The sequence below is a fragment of the Osmerus eperlanus genome, chromosome 13 (genome assembly GCF_963692335.1).
Source record: "Osmerus eperlanus chromosome 13, fOsmEpe2.1, whole genome shotgun sequence".
Lineage (NCBI taxonomy): Eukaryota > Metazoa > Chordata > Actinopteri > Osmeriformes > Osmeridae > Osmerus > Osmerus eperlanus.
In genome coordinates this window covers 6,145,959-6,170,281 of record NC_085030.1, presented here as the reverse complement: position 1 = coordinate 6,170,281, position 24,323 = coordinate 6,145,959, and the positions used below count along the sequence as shown (strand labels likewise).

The following is a 24,323-nucleotide window of genomic DNA, read 5'->3' as shown; positions in this document are numbered from 1 at the left end:
TCATCCAGAATTATTCATGGTGTTTTTAGATGGGCGGGTGGAAGGACACTGTCTGTTTTTAGGCCCAAAGGCCCCCCCCCCCCTCTACATTCAGTGGAGAACTAGGGTACACCCAAACTGGAGAATCAGCAGGGAAGGAGGAGTGGGTAATGGCAGGTTTGCTGCTGCCTCCTACGCCAGGATCGTCTTGCAGCCTGGTCAACACATGCCATACCCTATAGTCTGATTGAAATGGTACGCACTGCTGCACTCAGAGAGGCCCTGATTTCCCCTCATCAGGTCAGGCTGTAACTGCTGAGTACAACACCTGCTGCCACGTCTCTGCTCCGCTGGCTGGCTTTTTTCCGTGCCATTTGACTCATTTTTCCCAAGCAGGGATCATCCAGGCTAATTCTTGAACATGTGAAATTCTCCATGTTTTCAGTTTGAATACTAGGGGTCGTTAAGTCTGCATTTGAGTCCAAAGAGAATCAATTACAAATAATGGGGTTCAGTGGATATCAAGGCACAGCTTGAAACACATAACCCTGACGTTATGACGACCTAGCTCATTGCTAACTACCTGAGTCTCAGCGTCTTCCACAATGATGATTATCATAACTGGCATTTAGCAGGTGATTGTTTTGTCTTGAAGAACGGCGCCAATTCAAGCTGACGTGTCTTGTCACCCCCCCCCTCTCTCTCCTCCGCCAGGCGAGTCCATGAAGCAGGCGTCCGGGGAGTTTGCAGAGGACCCGTGCTCCTCGGTGAAGAGGGGCAACATGGTGCGTGCAGCCCGGGCCCTGCTCTCTGCTGTCACTCACCTGCTCGTCCTGGCTGACATGTCGGACGTCTACAAGCTGCTCCTGCAACTCAAACTGGTGAGCCGGCCATCTAGGTCATTTCTCACATGAATATCTTGGAGGCCGGTTTTAATTCTTTATCTCCTTGGAAATGGAAGGCTCGGGTTATGATGAGGCAGGTTGGGGGATTAAGGTATGGTTTGTCACGGGCCTTGGGGCCCTCTGGCTGGTTCTGTGGTCAAAATTCGAAATCACTTGCTCCTCACTGTATTGATGTAAAAGTATGGTACTGTTTTTAGCCTCAGAATTTGTGCTCGGTTATATAGACTTGGAACACATTTTGTGTTAAAATGCTGAAGGTCACAAGATAATTCTATAATCTTCTGACTTTCAGCATTCTAAAGATTATAGAATCTTTAGAATGATCTTTCTTGGCCTGCCATTCAGTGTTGTTGCAGAATTTAGTGATGGGAAACAAGAATGTTGTTTAGCTAGAAGTATTCATTGAAAGTAGGAGTCAGGTGGCTGAGCGGTTAGGGAATCGGGCTAGTAATCTGAACGTTGCCAGTTCAATTCCCGGCCGTGCAAAATGACGTTGTGTCCTTGGGCAAGGCATTTCACTTTTCACTTGCCTCGGGGGAATGTCCCTGTACCTACTGTAAGTCGCTCTGGATAAGAGCGTCTGCTAAATGACTAAAATGTAAATGTAAAATGAAAGTACTAGTACATGCTGTTGTTACTTCAATTTGTTCCCTGTAGCTGTACCTTGGATATTAGTTTTTGTTTCATTGTGAAAATGCAACCTAAACCAAGATCACCTTGTCATTTCCTGTTCAGGGTAGTTCTTATCTTTGTGAGGATGTTGTGACGCAATCACACATTGAGAGACGGATGAGGTCATCAGCCCAATAAAGCTGACACAGAATGAGTCATTTCCTTAAAAACGGTTAGAAACCATCTGCAATAAGCAACAGGACAGACTTTGAGTTTAAAATAACCAGAACTACTCCCAGCAAGTCAGTGTTTGCGGTTTGAAAACATCCACAAATATGTGTGGTATAGTCCGCGCCCTGCTATCCACATATTTTCAAGTGGTTTCAGTCCAGCTCTTAACAGGGAGCCATTTCACTTTTGCCACCATCGCATCTTATCACAGTGCCGTTTATAGTTGTCCACTTCATTATCTCAGCCTCCTGCCGTTCCCTGGCCCTCTGACAGGAACACGGATGCCACAGGGTACCTACAGTCGCTGGCTGACGTCCAGTCGCTTGAGAGAAGCTTGCGGCCTCAAAGCCATGTAGCACCGCCTCGCTCTGGCTCAGGACGGGGCGCTGCGGCTAGCTCGGCCTCCGCTGTAGTTCAGTAGCTGTAGACTGTGGCCCTTGCATTGCTAATCTTGTTGAATCTTTAATATCAACTCTCAGAGGTGTTTTCTGAATGGGTTATGAACCTACATAAGTGTTATTTCTTCCTTGTCCTCGTTTCGCTGAGGAGACCCCTCCCTCCCTTACTTAGCAGGAGAGTGAAAAGTGTCGTCTGTGTGTTAGCTAGCTTAGCCAGTTAATATGGAGGTGAGGCACATCAGCAGCTTTACCATCTAGGGAAAGAGAACCAAATCTTGGGTGCAACTTAACAAACATGTGGGAAGTTAACTATCCCTGCATATTCTAAGAATCCGCTTTTTAACAAAGTGTTTTTGAATACTGCTTCCTGTGCCGGTGTTCTTCGGTTCAAGTATAGGCAATCCATCCCTTGGCTAGAAACTTTAAGGCTATTGAATTATTTACTGTGTGGGCCTACCCCGTTTGATGCATTGTTAAGCGGGAAACCATATGTGGTACTTGTGAATAAATCTACAGTTGTTTGGAGCTCAATGAAAGAACAAGTCATTTATTGTAAACGTACCACGGGAGTAGAGTTTTTTGACCAAGAGGTCAGACGGAAGAAAGTGTTTCGTTGTAAAGAATGAGGCTATTTGAAGTATGTTTTGACTGACTTATTTCAACATTTGAATCCAGATCCTCGTCCTGTTTACCTGTTCCCGAGCCACTGCTGGCATGATCAGACGGAGATATGATCTCCACAGTCCTCCGTCTCTCACTGTGGCATGTTTCAGCTGCCAGTGCTTCTGAATGTTGATGTGGGGGTGGGGGGGGGGCTGTGTGACATTTTCTTTGCCTTACACAGGCAATTTTCTCTGGCTGTGAAAAATAGCTTGATCCCTGCCAACCTTCAGACGAACACAATCTATTCCGTTCCTCCCCTTGCCCAGGTGGAGGAGAACCTCGTCAAGGTCCGCAATGCGGGAACCGAGCAGGACCTGGGGATCCAGTACAAGGCCCTGAAACCAGAGGTGGACAAACTCAACATCATGGCTGCCAAGAGACAGCAGGTACAGTGCAGTCTGCCTGGAGGGAGGGGACGGGTAGAGGAGGAGAAAGAGGAGGACGAGGAGGAGCAGGGAAGGGGGGGGGGGGTAGTAATTTTGGAGGAGTGAGAAAATGTGAGAGAATTGTAAGCAAGCCTCCGTTCCGATAGATGTTATCATGGGGCTTACTTGCCGTGCATCAGAGAGAATTGCACTTTACACCTACCGGAGGAGCGAGAGCGAGTGGGTGAGAGAGTGCCTCGTGCTCCTGGGAGAAGATTAGATGCATATGAGCATGAACAATCTCCTTATTACCAGCAGGGGGGCTGGGAGGGCGTGCACAGGCTGGATGCAGCATGGGTGACAAAACCCATTACCTTGAGATGAAAACTGGGCGTTTGGTTTTTCTGTATCATGTTAGCTGTAGTCAACAGTGGAGTGCATTTCATGATGAATTTTCCAGGTGACATAACTGAGTAATAGGATAAGGCTCTCTTCTCTGCCCAGATTAATGAAATAAAATAAAAGGGACCAATGCTAATTATAAGGGATGTAAAGCAGGGTGAGTTCTACCATTTACATTTCAGACTAATGTTTGTTTTGCTCATCACAATCCCCGTGTTAAGTCTTGAGTAGCGATAAGAATAAACTGGAGCCCTCTCTCCAGTATATCTGCATCATCAGGCCCGTGTTGCCCATTTATGGAGACAGACTTTTCAAGCCATTTGTCTGCTACTCACAGATGACTCCTGGCTCCGAGCCTTCCAATGAAAAGGCAATAAGAATGCAAGGCAGGGACCTGAAGGGCTATGCATTAAACTGCACAGGCTCTATTCTACTGGCCTGATTATGATTGTGTGCTGTATTACTGCAGGGGACAGAAATCTGGGTCATTCCGAGCAAGCTCTGTCCCACTAAAGTGTTTTCACGAGGCCATAACATGACAGCCCTGACCAGGAAGTGTCATGCACCTCCTATTCATCCTCCCTGGGTTCTGTCTCCCCCCTCCCCCTCCCTACAACTCCCTCATTTCTACACCCCCTTTTGTTGTCTCCCCCTCATTCTGCCTCATTCCCTTTGTTCATTTAACCCTCTTGGTAACCCCTGTTTCCTTGCCCACCCCCCACCCCCCATGTCAGGAGCTGAAGGATGTCCACCACAAGGACCAAATGGCTGCGGCCCGCGGCGTGCTGCAGAGGAACATCCCCATGCTGTACACAGCCTCCCGAGCCTGCCTGCAGCACCCTGACGTGGCCGCCTACAAGGCCAACCGTGACCTCATCTACAAGCAGCTGCAGCACGCCGTGTCGGGCATCTCCAACGCCGCCCAGGCCACCGCCAGCGACGACGCTGCCCTCAACCATCCCGCAGGGGGAGGGGAGCTGGCCTATGCCCTGAATAACTTTGACGTGAGTGGGGAGGGTGCAGGTTGTTTCATAATCGGAACAGCTCTCGTTTGTCCATATCTGCTAGATCTGACTACAACCTGTTTTATACATTTGTTCCACGCCCAGCCCTAACCCCTTAGTTATGATTTCGTAAGACTTTAAAACCCAACACATCTAGAATAATTCCGCTCCCAAGTTCCGTCTTGTTAAAATATTGACATACAGACCTTGTCATGAAGCCCAGTTCCTTGATCCATCTGTCAGATTGAATCAGGGCTTCAATGCTGCTTGTATCTTTACTACTGCTCCATTTAAAGGCCTGAAACCGTTTTCCTACTGTTCTATTATGGTGATAGGGAGTGATTACCGAGGTGTTGTTGCCATGGTGCCCCTAGAGGCAAGATATGATCATACACATGGTATCCTGTCTCGGGAGCATTGCTGTGAACCAATGTTTGTTCACGATTGACGTGTGAGACTCGGAGTACTGTAACCCAAAAAGAAAATATGGTGTCAGTTTTTAGCCTCTGTGTCTCCTTCCCCCTCCAATGCACCCAGGCACTATTACTTTTGAAAATATGTTTCTAAATCTGAAAAGCCGTTGACATGTTATCTGCCGTTTGATTGAACACAATCCAAGATGCCCCGTAATCCAGGATTGAATCAGATTAATTCCTTTGGGCACAAGAAGCAGATGCTGTGCACACAGTCCGATAGATAGGATCTCAGGTTTGGATTGCAAATCCCAGATAGTTCTTTTTACTGCTGTGACCCAGAGAAGTCTTGCCCTCGGCGTTAACCCAAAGATGACCTGACATGTTCTTTTAGCAAACCGACTGTTAGGAACTGAGGAGGTCCAGCCAGTGAAGAACATGGACCCCATTTACAGGTTCCCGTCTTGCAGTCTGGAAAACATGGATCAAGACATAGATCTTTTTGTTGTTGTTGTTTAGTTTTTTACATCATTGATTTCACAATCATTACTTAATTATGAGATAAGACCTGAAGAGATTAACCAGATTCCACTTAATCTTTAACAACCCTAATTAGCACTCGCCAATTAGTCCTTGGTGGTCTTGGTAAGATCCGTGTGCATGGCTACGATGTATGGGACCTTTACATTCCAGCTAATGGTCTTTTTAATTGGGAACAAAACAAAGTACATGGTGATGCATAGAAGCACGCCGGCGTAATGACTTGGGTTTGCAGCTGCACGTGCACCTCCCAGACCGAGCTAGATCAGGTTAAGGGCTCTCTTCTACAATAGAAAGCTGTTGTGTTGGTGTTTGAGTAAGACGAGCAGTCGTCTTTTTTTTCTTATTCCTAGCTCCACAGTGTAATTGCTTCTATCTGTGTCTCTAATGAAGGATCTGGCTCTCCAGTGTTGGCAGCTCTGCCTCCCTCGCTCAAAAGCCTACTTGAACTTCAGTGCAGGCCCAATTCATTTAGCAAGCTTTGTATTATTGTGCTAATTCCGTTTTTAGTTTTGTGTCCCACTCATGTTCCTCCTCCTGTCTCTGTGTGCTCTCCGGATCGAGCCAGAGGAGAAGCAGCCTCGAGGGACTTAGAAAAGTTCCGAGAGTCAGATAGCGAGAACACGCATCTGTCGCGTCAGAGAGGTTCGTCAATGGCGTTCTTCTCGCCACCCGGGAATCGATGACAGGTTTTTTAGGATGAGGGAGCGCTGAATAAACGAGTTAGTCCCGGCTGCTGTAGGTGCGGCTGGTTCTTGAGTCCCCACGTCATCAACCATCACTCCCACTGGTCGTTCCCCACACAATTATCCTGATGAATCGGGGACAAAGAACTTCTCTTTTAGCCGTTTATCACTGTCCTTCGATGCTGGCCGTGTTCGCTCCATCGATGAAGTAATCAGCGTCTCCTTTTCCCCGCGTTTCAAACTGTACACCTTCGGGCCATCACTCAAGCCCCAGCAGCCCCCTGGGCCCCCGCTGGAAGACCACTTACACAGGAACAGAGCATGCTGGGTCTCTTAGCTCAAGTGGCGAGGCTGGTGGAAAGCAATGTCGTCATATTAGCACTTGTTAAGTGAGCTGGGGGAGCTCTGGAGCTTGGTGTTTGGGAACAGTCTCTTCGTTTGAATAAGCCGTTGGACTTGCTGATCTGGATGCTAGTCCACGTGCCTCTGCACGCGCATGAATGTTGCGTCGTCACAGAGAGGAAGCGTTTTCCCGTGTGGGTGCCAAGGGTATTCAGCATGGCCCCACACTTTGCCGTCAATATGATAGCTGTCCTGCATATCCAGGAACAGTCATGAATGGTTCACCATTTCAGGGTCGGCCTTTATGTCCATCTTTCCTTCTATCGCTCTCTGTTCATGTTTTCAGGTCTTTTTTTTTCTTCTTTCGGGCTGCATTGCATGTCAAGAAAATTGAAAGGCCATGTCTTGCTGCAATGTCACGTTGGACGTTTATTTGTAGCCATCGCATTGGGAGTCGTTTCTGTTTTTGTCAGGGCAGTGGAAGTTAATCTTAGCAGTAAAGACGCGGGTGCTCCTCCGACTGGAGGACGTTGGGGCACACAAGGTCCTGAACCTGTCCGCTGATTGTTCGCCGCTCACGCCGCCTGACTGCCGAGACACCGCGGAGCTTTAGTCCTGCCGGCTTTGGAAAGAGCGAGGATTCATCGAAACGCAGAGGCGTGTCTCTCCAGTCAGCCAGATGGCACGTGGAGAGAGAGATGGAGGGAGAGAGAGAGAGTGTCGGAGTTAGGGAGGGAGGCAGTGGATGAGGGAACAGGAAGGATATATGAGAGATTGATCAGGATCATCACACAGCGCCTTCAATCTGATGTTGCAATCGTTTCCAGGTGTCCACGCAGACAAGTTTTCTTTTTGGGGGGGCTGAACCACATGTTTCTTTCCCATTTCTTCCAGACCTGCTCTTTCCCGCTGCTTGATTAAAAGCGCGAGGCAACTCTAAGGAGTGAGTCATAAAAACACACACACACACAGAGGCCTGTTGCCATGGCACTATGACACGCAAGGAGGAGGTCAGACGAGACGGAACTGTAGGTGGTGGGAGGGGGAGGTAGGACTGGGGGGGGGTAGGTGGATGATGGCTGTGGTTGTGCTACGGTCTTAATAAACTCAGAATGCTAGGGACAAAATTGTTGAATATCTTAGAGCAGATATAGCATCTCAGAATGATTATTTTTGAAGGTGAAGATTGCTTGAGTATTTCTCTTTCCGCTCTGAGCATTATCGCAACACTGTACCTGCCTACGACACTCCACCCGCATGTCAACAAGTCCCCTGTCCCTACACACACACACACACACACACACATATATATATATATCTTGAAGCTGCTCTGCCCCCTTGAAATCTGACATAAACAAGTTTTGTTTCATATCTGCAGGATGAGAAAAGGAGAGTATGTTTCTGTAGCACTAGGCGTAGAAGCTCTCAGGAGCTCTCATGACAGGTGATTGGCTGCAGAGTAGAAACTAATGCCTCTACAATGCTGCATTATCTATTCATAGACTCATCTGAGGCCTGAAATGAGTCTCGTCGGCGCGGTCAGTATCCAACACCACTGCTTTCATCTTTCATTCATTTGCTGTGATTACATCTTACCCAGAGAATGAAAATGGACACACGTCCACAATACGGATAAATATCTACTTCCGTAACCCTGTGTTACGCGTGCGATTTCCATTTGGATTTGGTCATGGGAGGTTCTCATCCCAGAGCATTTTAAGGTGAAAGGGAGGCTTGCAAATTGTAAAGAAATTGTAAATTCCCTAAGAGTTTCCTTTCAGTTTTTTTTCTTCCCCTCCATGTTTTAAACGTCCCTTTCAGAACAACATCACAGGCTAAATAATGGCAGGCCCAGATAGACACAAGCCAATTTCTCCCTTCAGGGATGTAAAATCCATCTAATTTCCAGGCCTCTCCATCATTGATTGTGCCTGGGAGATGACGGTTGGATCCACAGGTTTTGTTGTTTTGTCAAATCCATTTCAGCCCGTTACCAGTCTGGCTTCCACCACAACATGTTCCTGAGCCTGAAAGTACAACCTTGTGTATCGTGTGCGGGGCCTCGCAGGCTTGGAAAAGAAAGACCGTTTAGCCGTCAAGCCTACTCCCCCTGGGTTTAACATGCGGCCTGTCATAGTCTTGTCAAATCACCTCCTCCTCTCCTGCCAGACGTCTCAGGGCTGAAAGAAAGGAGGAGCGGGAGAAGCAAATAGAGAGGGAGAGGTAAAGAGACTTGTAGAAGGAGTGGGAGATGGTAGAGAGAGAGAAGTGGGGTGTGCTAGGATTTGGCCTGTCTCAATCTGCTGTCTAACGCCTCCCCTCATCTTCTCTCCCCCGCCCCCTCCCCTTTCAGAAACAAATCATCGTGGACCCCCTGGCGTTCAGCGAGGAGCGGTTCCGCCCATCTCTGGAGGAGCGCCTGGAGAGCATCATCAGCGGCGCCGCCCTCATGGCCGACTCGTCCTGCACGCGCGACGACCGTCGCGAGCGCATCGTGGCCGAGTGCAACTCCGTCCGCCAGGCTCTGCAGGACCTGCTGTCAGAGTACATGGGCAATGTAAGGCTCTTTCATCTCTCTCTCCCCCCACCCCTCTTTTTTTCTTTTCTTTTTTTTTACCTCTCTTGCGAGTGCCTCATTACCCACACTATTCCATCTCTTTTTTCCCCCCCTAACCTCCCCTTTTCTCCTCCACCCACACACACACACACACACACACACACACACACACACACACACACACTCTCAGCTCTCCCTCTCCACATGGGGTAATGGGGGTGCCTCATCTCTCACAGCCTTTCCTCTCTCCTCCCCCTGTTCTCGATCTCCCTCCGCAGGGGGTTAGGAGGCTTGCACGCCTCACCGTGCCTTTACGCTTGCTAGTCTCTCCCTGTGCCTCCTTATCCTTTCCTCCCCTTTATGTAGTGTTGTACCTTGGTGCCACCCCATCCCTTGTGTCCTCACCCCCTACCACACACACACACACACACGCACACACACCATGCCCACTCTTCTGCCACAGCTTGTGATGTCAACAGAGTAGCCACCTGCTGCCTGTGGTGAGACTGTCCTGTGGCGAGTGTGAAGCTTTATTCCCCGAATTGTATACACATCACACACCGCTGTCCCTGCTGACGCGCGTAGACGTACGCAAAAACAAACACACACACACACACATTCTCTCAAGCCCTTGCACATGGCTTCAGAGTTAGCAGGGGCATCCTTTTTTTCCACGCACAGATTTGTAGTTGCATTTATCAAGCAATTAAAGAACATGACTTTGTTAGCCTCCCTATAATTGGCTGCAGAAAATCTGTTAATCACTAAACTGGCACCATTATTCTCAAAACATTATATACAAGTGTGTAGAGTGTTCTGTACAATCAATCTCCATTGTGTTCACATGGTTGTAGCAAGGAAAAGAAGCACATTGTTTCCTGTAAATGTGCTTTGTGGAGATATTTTGAACTGGCTAAGACCCAAGCCCTTGTGGAGCTGGGAATAATAGCTCTCAGCTAAGGAAGCACCAGGCTCAATCCCCAGGGCTTAAGGATTCGGTGTTGAAGTACGGGTGAGAATTTGATTGTGTAAAATTGGAACATCCACAAGCTCCACAGTTTGCTGCCGGTCCCAAGTGTGTTTTTAATGAAGTACAGGTTTACAGTTAGGTCCATAAATATTTGGACATTGACACAATTTTCATCATTTTGGCTCTGTATACCACCACAATGGATTTGAAATGAAACAATCAAGATGTGCTTTAAGTGCAGACTTTCAGCTTTAATTTCAGGGTATTTACATCCAAATCAGGTGAACGGTGTAGGAATTACAATACATTTTATATGTGGCCCCCCCCTTTTTAAGGGACCAAAAGTAATTGGACAATTGGCTGCTCAGCTGTTCCATGGCCAGGTGTATGTTATTCCCTCATGGGAGTTCGTTATTTCATTGACAAGGAGCAGGTAAAAGGTCTAGAGTTCATTTCAAGTATGGTATTTGTGTTTGGAATCTGTTGCTGTCAACTCTCAATATGAAGTCCAAAGAGCTGTCACCATCAGTGAAGCAAGCCATCGTTAGGCTGAAAAATCAAAACAAACCTATCAGAGAGATAGCAAAAACATTAGGTGTGGCCAAATCAACTGTTTGGTACATTCTTAAAAAGAAAGAACGCACTGGTGAGCTCAGCAACACCAAAAGACCCGGAAGACCACGGAAAACAACTGTGGTGGATGACAGAAGAATTCTTTCCCTGGTGAAGAAAAACCCCTTCACAACAGTTGGCCAGATCAAGAACACTCTCCAGGAGGTAGGCGTATCTGTGTCAAAGTCAAAAATTAAGAGAAGACTTCACCAGAGTAAATACAGAGGGTTCACCACAAGATGTAAACCATTGGTCAGTCTCAAAAACACGAAGACCAGATTAGAGTTTGCCAAAAAACATCTAAAAGACCCTGTACAGTTCTGGAACAACATCCTATGGACAGATGAGACCAAGATCAACTTGTACCAGAATGATGGGAAGAGAAGAGTATGGAGAAGGGAAGGAACTGCTCATGATCCAAAGCATACCACCTCATCAGTGAAGCATGGTGGAGGTAGTGTTATGGCGTGGGCATGTATGGCTGCCAATGGAACTGGTTCCCTTGTATTTATCGATGATGTGACTGCTGACAAAAGCAGTAGGATGAATTCTGAAGTGTTTCTGGCAATATTATCTGCTCAGATTCAGCCAAATGCTTCAGAACTCATAGGACGGCGCTTCACAGTGCAGATGGACAATGACCTGAAGCATACTGCGAAAGCAACCAAGAGGCAAAGAAGTGGAATGTTCTGCAATGGCCAAGTCAATCACCTGACCTAAATCCAATTGAGCATGCATTTCACTTGCTAAAGACAAAACTGAAGGGAAAATGCCCCAAGAACAAGCAGGAACTGAAGACAGTTGCAGTAGAGGCCTGGCAGAGCATCACCAGGGACGAAACCCAGCGTCTGGTGATGTCTATGGGTTCCAGACTTCAGGCTGTCATTGACTGCAAAGGATTTGCAACCAAGTATTAAAAGTGACAATTAGATTTATGATTGTTAGTTTGTCCAATTACTTTTGGTCCCTTAAAAAGGGGGGGGCCACATATAAAATGTGTTGTAATTCCTACACCGTTCACCTGATTTGGATGTAAATACCCTGAAATTAAATCTGAAAGTCTGCACTTCAAGCACATTTTGATTGTTTCATTTCAAATCCATTGTGGTGGTATACAGAGCCAAAATGATGAAAATTGTGTCAATGTCCAAATACTTATGGACCTAACTGTATATGCTTTATTGGGTCACAAAGAATTATCAGTGTATTTAATTACGAGAGTGGTCATATGTGACAGTGATGTATACATGACTCACAAGCCTTTTGTGAGTCAGGTTTGCAGGCAAAAGTTGACTGCAGGGAAAGTGCTTGTTCAGTTCCTTTTACCTGATCAGAATTGATTTGTTTTCTACCGGCTCAAGTGCACATGTAATCACTGTAGAAATCCCAGCTAATCCTTTTAAATAAGACGTTGGAATCATTTAAGCTGTCAGAGGGCGTGAAAGGCAATGTATCCAGTACTTCTCTGGGTATTTCCATAATGAGAAGTTAGAATGTCTGCCTGCCACCGTCTCCCCCAGGGAGACTTGCCAGTAAAGCACAGCCTGTTGTCAGAGGCAGGGGCTGGTGTACATGGACGAGCAATGTACCTTGGCACTGTCACAGTGTCCAGATACGGGAGTGTGTCTCGCTCTCTGTCCTAGCTCTCTCCCTCTCTCTCTCTTTCTGCCTGCTTCTCTCTTTCTGTGCGTGTCTACACACTTTCCCGCTTTTTGTCTGTCTGCCTCTCGTTCTCTGCCTGTCTGTCGCTCTCACACTTCTCTCTCTCTCTCTCTGTCTCTCTGTCTCTCTGTCTCTGTCTCTCTCTCTGTCTCTCTCTCTGTCTCTCTCTCTCTGTCTCTCTGTCGTGTTCTCTCCTCCCATCTGTCTCTGTTCCGTCTGCCTTCATGTGTCCTCCCTGTCATGTCTGTGTAATTGTTTACCTCCAGTCTCCCCCCTTCATTTTCTCAATAGCTTTCTCTCTCCCCTTTTACTCTCTCCCCTCTTCCTCTCTCTCTGCCTGTGACATCTGTGTTTTAACCAGCCCTCCACTCTCCCCCCTTTCATTTTAACTCTGGAATTGCTTTGTTCGTTTGATGCCAGACAATGAGAGCGCCAGCCAGCCAGAGAAATTTTATCGCTGCGGCAAAGCCTTATTTCTTACCATCTCTGCACTTAAAACTTAAACTTATTTCCCCCTCCCCTTTACGCTTTCCCTCAGCTGCCTCGTCCTCCTTATGTGGGGTTTCAACATCCTGAACTTGTAGAGCCCCAAGCCCCACCCCGTCTCCGAATGCAAAATGCAACAATCTCATCCCCGAGTTTGCCAGGTTGGTTTCCATGGTTGCCGTTGGGGACTCTGTTTAGCGCCTGGCGTGGCTCCACAGCGTTGGCTCCGGTTGCCAAGCCACTGTCATCATCCCGCATCGTAGTGCCACTGTCATGGAAGTGCCATTCAAGTGATGCGTCGTGCTGTGCCGAGAGAGAAGACCACCTCATTCAAGCCCCCAAGTACCTTCTGCTTCGCTGAAGGCAGATGGACGGGTCATGTTTCCAACAACTGGAAGGCGCCTCTCTTTGGGAAGACATCTGGAAATGGAACACACGCAGCCTCTCTTTATCGCATATTGACTGTTTGTTGAAACGAAGCACATATTTATCCCCCCCCCCCCATATGTAACCATCACGTAGTTTATTATCTGCCTGAAGTGATTCATCACCTAGGAGTGTAATACGGCGTGGCAGGCGCTACGAAGTGACCTGGGCACAGAGGCATTGCTCTTCTGTTGTGACCGGATGAGTGATATGAAGACTTATGTCTGTCAGGCCCTCTTATTGCCCATCTCAGTCCAGCCCTGGCTTCGACCCAGACGTCCTGGGTTGCCCTCGCAGTGCACCCAGAGGGCTGGCAGTTTATTTTAAGGCCTGAGTCATCCGAGCATTGACTCTGGGCCGCATCAGATCGCATTTTCTACTTGACTTGGCCCCTCCGCACCGGGCCCGTGTAGCTCGTCAAGCAAACGCAGGATTTCTGACGGACATGGGGGCCCGTCACCACGACGACGGTGAGCGGACATGACAGGGGTTTGGCTGCTCAGCCGGTCAGATGAAGGAAACGGGACGCGGGACATAATCTCTGTGTTTGACGCTCGCCCGCCGGCGCCACCGTAGCCCTAGTATCCGAACAGATAGGCGTGTGTGTGTGTTTGTGTGTGTCTTTTTTTCCGGTGTGCAGAGGGCTGGTCTGCTTTCACATGATGTTTTTAACCGGCGGTCAACTGTCTTTGAAGTGCTCCTCAGTTACTGATGCCTGACAGGCTAAACACACTCCACACCACCCCTAACCCTCGGCTGGAGTAGTGTTAGTATCACAGCTCGCCCTGGCCTCCTGCTAATGTAGTGTTAGTATCACAGCTCATTCAGCCTCCATATCCTGTCAGGCCTGTTCTGTGTGAGAGAACAGAACAACTAGAAAAGCTGTCGGGCTACATCTGTTGCCACGCGTTGATCCCTGTTATCCAGGTTTGCGCGTTCAGTTTGGGGGTTGATGGGAAGTGTTGATTGGAGGGGAGAAATGACTTGATTCCAGCCCCGACTCGCTGGAGAGACATGTTGCCATTCCAGCATATGGGACTCTAGTCACAGCTGAGGATGTTGGACTGATTCCTAAACCCATTCTTTTATTTCCCAGCTTTCCCCCCCCTGCTTCCCTCTTTCTTTTCTCCATTTGTAAGTGTTCCTTTCGTCCCGGCAAAACCATCACAGGTGGCCCTTAAGCCCTCGGCTTTGTCCAAACTCAGTCATTTCAGTTTTCCTACGAAAGACACACGCTTTGTGAGGACGCTTATCCTACCTAGTACCCGTCCCGGCTCCAGGTCACGAACAGTGCAGGTGTGGGTCAACGACGATCCCGACCCACAGTCTGGGTTTGTGTATTGTGTGCTTGACCAGAGGTAGGAATCTAGGCTGCGTCCTGCCCAGGGCCCTGCCTTTCCTCAGCGTGACCGGAGACAGCAGCTCCAACACGGAACCTAACTGCTGCCAGGAAAAGACTTTAACCTCCTCCCATCCCGGCCCTTTACCGCACGCTCCGAGGTTAGCGTCCACCGGGCGGTAGATGAATGGGACTAGTTTGTCTAGTGTGGCAGCAGCGCTGATCATCTTCTCTTTTCTCTCGGTGGCTGGACTGCAGAGCGTTACTTGGGACTGGTGACGGCAGCTGCTGCTGCTGCTCTCCTGGGAGCTGCTGAGTGGTGGCAGGGCCTATTTCTTTTGACATGACATTTTAGTTTAATTGTGTGGTTATGACTACTGTGCCTGGTTTGGCCAACACCTGACTAACACATTGTCTATATCTGCGTAGGCATGTAATAATGTTATCTATGGAGGAGGTAGTTGTCTTCCTGAATAAGTACGGGCTAGATCCTTAAGCGCTCAGAGGGGTTGGTGCTGTTGAGTTTTAAGACGGTAATCAAGTAAGACTTAACGCAGTCCTCTGAGCCAGTGTCAAGGGTGGGCGGCTCAGTCGCAACACTGCTGCGGAAAGCGTGACCTTAATTATTCTGCGTTGGCGTGACAGTTTCACATGGCACACGCATGTTGAGGCGAACCACCTCTGCCACATTTGATTAATAATGCAGTTCAGATCACCCCTGTCTGCGGGATGTGTGCGCACAGCGACGCGCTGACGCTGACAGACTCTGACATTCTCAACCACTGACATTTAAATGCCTTCAACTAAAAAATCATACATGAGCCCCGAGATCTGGTTTGAGCGAGTGCATCTGCTCAGTGTAACTCTCTTCCAACTTGATGAAGACGGGGACTGAGTGTCCCTTAGCTCCTCCCTCTCTTCCTCAGCATCGGCATCTGTTCACAAGTGCCTCTCTCTCTCTTCTCTTCATGTCTTCTACAGTCAGCCATCTCCCACACTGCTCTCTCTCTCTCCTTTACCTGCTGCTTTGACATCTCTCTCTCTCGCTCTCTCGCTCTCTCTCTCTCTCTCTCTCTCTCGCTCTCTCACCTTCTCGCTCTCTCTCTCTCTCTCTCTCTCTCTCTCTCTCTCTCTCTCTCTCTCTCTCTCTCTCTCTCTCTCTCTCTCACACCCTCTCTCTCTCTCACCTTCTCCGAGCTCCTTCTCTAGCCCCGTCTCTATTTTTCTTCTCCAAGGTCCCTCGCTCTCCTCTCTCAATTTTGCGTTGGGCGTCTGCAGTGACTGACGCACATGTCTCGTTTCATCCCTGATTCTCCCTGCACACGTAATCATTTCTCACCGGAAGCACATTTTTATATTGTGTGTGTGTATACACAATGCGTGTGTGTGTATAAATCTACTCTTCCTACCTGAAAGTATCATCAGTTTTTATGTTTACATCCCTTGCTATAATCCAAGACTGAGGTACTAGATTTCCATTATAACTGACAGGTGTCCCTTCCACACAGCCAATCCAGTAACACAGATGGGTGTCTGATTCAGTTGACTTTGGCCATTTGACAAAAGCGGAATTGGATCACCTACTTCCAAGGGGGAGATTATTTCAAAGGTCATATCATGGTCATTAAAAAATAAAATAAAATCGTATATATTTTTTAAAATTACATTTCATCCCCCCTCCCCCCGATTTTGTTCAGTGGTAGAAGGTTCAAAGGAGACAACGTGAAACAAAAGTGAAAACGGTTCAATTTGTCTAGTTGTAATCTCATCTGTATGCATGATTAAAACAAATTACACCACACACAATGTATCAAGGAAAAGATTTAATGTCCCCCGGGCTCTCTGTGTATTTACAGCCCCCTATAAAACACGGCGCTGTCACTAACGGAGCTGTCACACGGCTTTTCCCAGACCTGCTCCTTGATCTCTTGCTGTTGAAGTCTTGCCTTTTTGATTGGCTCTGGTGGCAGGTAGATGAGCTACGGCCACCTCTGCCGCTGTAATTATACAGGAAAGGAATGTTTCGTCTGCCGAACCTGGGTCATTAATAACAGCAGCGCCTGTCTGGGCTCCCCCCCCGGCCTACTAAAGAGGAACGAACAAACGGATACAATATAGATGGCGGGGGACTTTGGTGTGTTTTATTAGCTGCGTCGTGTTTGTCTCCGGTGAGTTCTGTGAGTTCCTCGCGTGTTGCGGTTCACATGTATGCCTCTGCGCATCAATATTTGAAGGTGACGTGTTACATGGTATTTGTCTCTTTGGCGTGGCATAGTGTGAGGAACAAAGATGTCATGTCACACAGGCCTGGCTTATACGCTGATTAATGGAGTATGCAACTTGCCCTGCAGCCAAACAGACTTTGTGTTTGTCCTGGCTCCCATGTTGTTGTTTTTTTGTGTTCTTTTCTTGAACTACCCTTGTGTACACGCAGGAGCAGATGTGGTGTGGGAGCTCAGCTTTCTCATTAGTCCACCCCCTCTCCTCCTCTCTGAATTTATTTAATTGTCTTTTTCCAACTTCATCTCGGAGGGCAAGTTCGAAACTGGAGTTCATTTCATGTCAACTACCTTTACTAAAATAGAATCCACAAATGGTATAAAATATGAATAAATATACCATTTGTGGATTCTATTTTAGTAAAGGTAGTTGGGGGGCTCCTGCGTGTACACAAGGGTAGTTCAAGAAAAGAACAACAAACTGATCGACCTGATGATACCAGTGATGGGATGGCAACCTCAACTGAGGGGGGCACCGCAGGGACACCCTCATTCCAAACGAACGAATTAAGCCAGAGAGGTCGGGGGGTTATTTATCGAACGGATGACAAACTTTCACACTGTCAGCACTGCTTCCTGTGTGGCATTTGGGAGCTCTTGGTAGTTATTGTCTCTGGGTCTGACCTTATTGAAATTTACTGAGTGGCTGATGATATGCGTGGTTGGAAAGGGTCGCCGCGCAGCACTGCTGAGATTTATAGGCTGTCGCTCTGCTGCGCCCCCGTCACCAGGAGCAGGACTGCTGCCAGGCAGAGAGGAGGAATTCTCCCTGCTAAAGAGCGGGGAACAGGGAACAGATCCCAGCCATTTGTTTTGTTGACGTACGAGACGGTGTCTTCCGTACCGCAGGTGTCTGAATGGTGTTGCCGCGCGGGGCATGAAGCTAGTATTCTCTGAGTGACTGGCGTTTCCTATTAGGGCCCATTGAACCCTTTTGATATATGAAAGCGTGTTTAAAAATGTAATTTCCCATTCACTTGAAGGATATTTTGGGTGTCATTTTTTATTCACCAAGCGTAATGAACTCTCTGGTACCTGAACATCTCTTAAGAATATCTTGCCTGAATAGCGTTAAGCCGTACTGCCCTTCACAAAATGGTACAAAACAGTTTTCTCATATCATGCAAGAGCATGTCTTTTGTGCTTGGAGCAGAAGGGCATTCTCTCCCCCTTCCTCCTTCCCCCACTACAATCACTTGTAACTGTTGACTGTCGGGAGTTGTTTAGGCTGCAGTTCAACATTGTATACAAGAATGCCAGTCAACATCCAAGACATCTTCCACTGCAGCCAAAATAGGTTCTTAAAAAGAAAAAAATCCAAAGCCTGATCTGGAGAATGAATTATTTGCTCTTTTCAGTTTGTAAGCTGCATATCCTCAGCCGTTCAATATCCTCCCGGCATCCCCGAACTTTCATTTGTTCAGACGAAAGAGACAAGATCTCAGGATATCCATTGGGGTCGCTATATTATTGTTTGCCTGTGAATGCCGTCGCACATAGCCCTCTAATGATTCGCTGCTCGTGTGTTGGTAACCTGCCGCTGTCCACAGCGTGAACCCGTTTCCAACCTCTATTTCCTGTGTGTCATTGGAATATCCGCTGACATTTCGCCCAGCCCCACTGCTGAGAACATTATATTGGCTTGTATCAGACATGAGAAAAAGGAAGGTACAAGTGGTGGTAGTGTGAAATAAATGATAGAGGAGAATGTCCTTGAGACCGCTCTTAGGAGTTGGGAGAACAATCTGCTGGGTTGTTTGTTTCACTGTAATGGAGTTGACTTGCGTTGTCTTAACACATTGACTGCATAATGTGCAGCTACTTATCACCATTAACCATTTCGAGTTGGGTTGCTAGATCATTATAGAAGTGCCATTTTAAATATAATTTGGAAGAAGCACAGCATTTTCTTTCTTAAATGGTTCCATTGGCCTGGACGGAATATCTTTTGAAAGGTTGGATGGTAAAATCCTCAGATAATTTGTCAATGTGTTGCTTCTCTCTTTCCTTTTTAAGCTGACTTGAAATGACTGAAGGTCAGTAACTGCTACTCAGTTGGCACACACAGGCCTGGAGTGAGACATTAAGTGCATCTCTGACAAAAGGTTATATCAAGAAAGATGGCAGAGTTCTCGCATCGATTGGACCAAAATGAAAGTAACTTTATATTCATTTGGGGAGTAATTCACTTTTTCCAGAGCGTGGCGGATCGCTTGTTGCCAGCGCCCCGGTGCAAATGTCACCTCCGGTCTCTTGATGCGAGGTGAATAGATTTTTTAGCTTTGTTTTCCTTTTTGGCTCATTGCTTATCCAATTGATGCCGGCTGTACTCGCTGAGTTGGTGCTCGAACATGGTTTTGTTCAAGTTAACACGCTGCAGTCTGTCGTGTTTCTGTCATGGTTTTCTTAAGCCCATGTCTACAATAATTGCCATGTCCTATCAGCCTGGTCACTGGCCCAGCCACATCTGTAGTATCTCCTCTACCCTGCTAGGAGTTCATTTGCCTCCCTACCACTAGTTATTTTAATTAATGTCACGCCTTGAAATGCAGTTTCACCAAGAATGTCAGAAGAGATGGATGGGCTTCAGATATTGATTAACAAAGGCCGATTTTCTACCTCTCTTAGAAAGCCATGATTTTAATGTTAGTGACCTTCATTTCGCACAAGTCACATTGGTTTTTACCATTGGTTGGACATTGACATGAAAGTCAGGCTCTAATTCTGCAGTCTGGTCATTTTTGTACCGGGTGTTTTTGGTAGGAGAATTGCATTGGCTTCCAAGGTGAGATGGGTATTTGTGAATTGATCTGTGATGAATGTCGGCGTGAAGACCTCGCTGTGAGACTGGCCACATCTAAGCCTGGTTCAGAGCAGACACACAGTTCCTTTATGTTCCACAGATGTGTGTGGTTGGTTCATGTCCCTGACCTTGACAAACAGGAAATTACTTCAAGCTCAACATGAGGGGAATAACGTGACGTTAAGGAGAGTAGGAACAATGGCTATACCCGTAATAATGGCATTAAGCAAATACACGGCAATGAAAGTACTTCATAAGTAAATGTCCTTTATTTATCCCCCAAATAATGTCGGATTTCTCCCCTCAAGGACGGTAGCCGATTGGAATAGGAATGGCTTTTTGGACCTGTGAAGGCTAAATGTGTTTAGCACATACTTACTATGTGGAGCATCAGATTGCATTCGGGGCTGAATTGTTCTTTCAGCACTCCAATCCAGATTGCTTGACCTACAGGGATGCACAGATGACAGTAAAACACTGGGATCTGGATGGGCTGTAATTTCATTATCGGTACGTTGCGAGGGAGGGCCTCAAAATAACCCCTGAAAGCTACTCGTATAACCGCTATCGCATTAAAACCAATTGTTTCACTCGAGTCCCAGGTCCTTTCGCATCCAACTCATCTAAAATATTTTTAGATGAGTTGGCAACACTAGGAAGAATAATTTTGAGACATTTCTTTCGAAAGTCAATCTACGTTCACACTGCGCGAGCCTTCATGCTCAATTCCGATGTATTTATCCGATCAGATTTTTTTTGGGCCAAGGGCTACTCACGTTGCAGTTCAGATTCCAGTGTCAACTGGTCGCGGTCCTGAACTGCCCCGCGTGCGCAAAAGAACAAGAACAACCACCTCACATGCAGGACGCTCTCACACCTGTTAAACATGGAGGTCAGTGACGTATGTTTTCAAGCATTTCTTTATAAAGTCATGTTCTGGGGAAGCCAGCGACTGTGTGAGCTGGTAACAGAAGACGGGGAAGAGGAGATCCACATGTTTGATGAGGAGTGGCTGCTTGTTCAAGTCAGAGGTGTGTGTGAACAGAGCCCAGGAGTGGTGGCATCGTGACGTCAATGTCTTTACTGAAGCCAAATACATCCAGGATGTCAGGGGCCCCATTCAGCTGCAGTGTGAACATGGCCATAGTGACTGATCCAACTGCATGCACAAGTGACAGGATAAGATGCGCTCAGCAGATCATTAGGCTATGGAAAATTCTCCTGATCTTGGAAAGATGGCCTAGGGAATTTGCATAATGTTTCCTCCTGAAACATCATGTAATTGCATTTAATAAATATCCAGAGGAAAGGAATAAATCGGCTCCTAACGGATGAATGAGGTTAGGCCAAGATTAATTGCTTCTGAACCCCCAAAACAAATATTTCAATTAGTTAAAATGGAACATGAATTGTGCTGGGTGCTGTCACAAAATACACCAGGGCTCCTGAATTGAAGTGATTTATCTGGTTGGTTTATACTTGTTTCTTGCCAGTGCATGGGCCTCCTTCATTAAAACGTCAGGGCCGGCACTCAGCCTTGTGAGTAAATATTCTCTTTTGTTCCGCTTTTGTATTATGCTCCAGACACAGTAATGTATGACCTAATTCATTTAGCAATTTTGCCATGTTTTTTTGTTGTTGAATTGCACAGTTATGCTCGAATTGATGTAAAAACTTAAGTTAAAGGAAATTAAAATGTATGGAAAAATCGTTCTGTTTAGCTTTGGGGTAAGTCTTTGGTTTGTATTAAATATTTGGTTGGGTTTAATTTAAATATGTAATGGAATCCAAAGGAACATGGCTATATTTGGTCGTCTAACATTCAGTTTTGACTACACTGGCTTAGCCCCCCCCCGTGTGTTTGTGTGTTGGAGTAGAATAGGACTAAATTGATAGCTGTGTCCTGAAATTAAATGTTGTCTTCAAGAAACGAATCGGATCTACAGATGAGTGTATTGGCCAAGTCATGAAACAAAGGCTGAGTACAAGTGCACATTACACGACTCCCTTACAGAAAACCTTTGAACAATTTGTAAACAGAAATCAATAGCCTGCTGGAGCTTTAGACGCTACTCTGGCTTCATTGATCCATCTTTGATCTAGGTGAGCAAATATAATTAAAACTAGATAACATTGATTGGGTCTGGGGCACCAAGTACAATCTAAGGGTGACACGCCTTTTTGGAATCTAATTTCATGCTTTGAAAGTATATGGCGGGGAACCAAGGAAATATTATACAAGGTCATATACGATTCTCACTAAAGGCTGGTAAATCTAGCTTTCATGTTTAATGGTGTTGGCTGCCGTTTCACAACTTTTTGTGACCAAAAATGGTTTCCAGCAGAAGGTACGCTGTGACTTTGCAGTGTGTTTAGGGACACTAAGCTCATTGGGGACCTTCACAGTATTAAATATGATCTTTACGTTCACAATCACATCATGGCAAACTTTGGGTCAGCTAGGCCATGGGAAATGGAGTAAGAGCACCATGGAGTCTTAAAGGAGACATCCACTTCCTTTTCATTGGAAAGCTTGTCGTTCAGAAGCTTTTGGAAGGAATTGAAATAGCCTCAAAGCAGACAGGCCTTGGGCCGTTATATCAGTATCATCTTGTCAAGAAAGGGACTTGGATTGGCCTTCGGCTATTAACCTCAGACAGGAATTGTTGTGCAAGCACAACAATGTTTAATTCTCTTTCTCGTCCTAAGGAACCAAAAGTGCATCTTTTTACCTTGTGTTTTATTGGACGTTTAACAGTGTTGCCTCCATAGGATTGTTTTGTAAATGGAACATTAAAAATTAATGGCCTGTTCATGCTTCTCTATTGCTGATTGAGTGGAGCTTACCTTACCAGATCCTGCAGGTCGACGCCCAGACATTCTCTGGTCTGATGGTTTTTTTCTTCAAGGTGCCTCGTTAACACAGTTCAAGTCTCCTTCAGCCATGCTGGTTTACAAAGTACCACTTAAATGTGGCTAAGGCATTCACTGGAGATCTAGATTATACACCCACATCACATTTGCTTTTGGTCTCTTACTTTAGAGCATGGTCATCACAGCCTACATTGAACTCTCCCCCAGACCTATTTGAAAGCTTCCATTATTTTGTCTTTGGCTTTTTAATATTGAAATGGCTCCCACACTCAGGTCTTGGTTTCTCATTGAAACAGTTTAATGTGGTAGTGATGCGAAGATTCAGTATACAAAGGGCTTGTCCCATGGCTGTGAATGCAAGCATACTCCAGAATGCACCAGGCCATCACGTGTCGTTAAAAGTTCTTGATCTTTGTTCAGATGAACCCGGCTCTGTTCTGGACAACAATTCATCCCCTTTTCTGATTGACCGACCGTCACTGTCGGTTGTCACTCAAGCCACAGAATTATTGAAATTGGCCTTCCATTTTGTCAGTCGCTTCAAGTTAGGGGTGGTATGCTGTCAGTGTCAGTCTTATTTCTGTTCTGGAGTCATTTCCTTGATGTAGTACGTAGAAAGTAGGGGACACGAGTGGGGTTATTTTACAGATCAAATTGTGTGGAAGGAAGTGGTTTGCAGAAATGTCAAAACAAATGGTGCAATTTTCTACTTCACCATGCATAGTGCTATGATTGGCATAGGAGAAATTCAGGTGGTGCCAATGCAGTTGGATGACACCCAACTTGAAGAACACCAGCTCCAGAATTTGAGATGAGAAGAGGTTGTACCTGAATCCTTTTGCAGCAAAGGGCATGGTTAGAATTGTAATGTGTTGTGGAGCAAAGGGCCATGTCTTGATAGATTCACAGCCTATTCACGTACATAATGTCTCACTCTAGTTAGAGAATTTTTTAAATCAAGTCACTTTTGATTGGTGTCATGGCAACATCTGATAACCCTCACCCCCATTTGATGGAGTAGGTCAAAGGGTCATATGTAAGCAGGCGTATGAGGTTGTGTCTATGGTTACCGAATATGACTTATAGGTTCCCTGCCAAGGTAACTACGGCTCTGTCCCCAGGTAATGGATATGCCTGGGAGCGGATGTAGATTTTCAGTTAACATGCTTAATAAATCAAAGAAGTCATTTGTCACCTCCCCGATTATGAGATTGATTCTTTTTTCTAGCCCTGGAATGCCGGGCTCAGGCTCTTCAATTATGCCCAGACCCTCCCAACTTGTTGTGTGTCTGGAGTGGCCTCGCAACATGCCTGTTTCTCGCTACACTTCAGGTTAGGGAGACAGAGACAAATATTACCCATTGTTTATTAAGTGCTCAGCGGTTCCCAAGCTGCTGGTGTGGAATTGACACTGGCGACGGATTGCCGCGTGAAAGATGGATGCTCCCTGCCAAATCTGGCACACTCTCCCTCTCTCACACTCTCCGTTGGAAACCGGTAAATAGATGATGGACCATGACTTTGTTTTTGTAGCCAGCGTGATATTTGGAGACACTCGCCCTTCACAGGTGTTCTGTTAGTAACTGTGATGTGTTATGCAAAGACAGCCCCCCCCCCCCCCACACACACACACACACACACACCCACACACACCGGGCAGTAATTGATAGTAGTAGGCTAGCGTTAAAATGAAATATCATTAGGGCGGTTTTTGTTTTGGTAAGATGCCTTGTCTGAGACTACACTAAAAAGCAGAAGTGTTTTTGTTTTCTGGA

The 24,323-nt window shown here is 46.6% G+C and overlaps 1 protein-coding gene across 1 annotated transcript in view; it reads left to right on the top strand.

The window, feature by feature from the left end:
* ctnna1 (catenin (cadherin-associated protein), alpha 1) overlaps positions 1-24,323 on the top strand; it is an 82,355-nt gene that overhangs the window by 5,731 nt on the left and 52,301 nt on the right. Inside the window, exons 4-7 of the mRNA XM_062477147.1 lie at positions 694-860; positions 3,055-3,174; positions 4,290-4,559; positions 8,894-9,097. Of these exons, the coding sequence (XP_062333131.1) occupies positions 694-860; positions 3,055-3,174; positions 4,290-4,559; positions 8,894-9,097 (761 nt within the window). The remainder of the gene's footprint in view (positions 1-693; positions 861-3,054; positions 3,175-4,289; positions 4,560-8,893; positions 9,098-24,323) is intronic.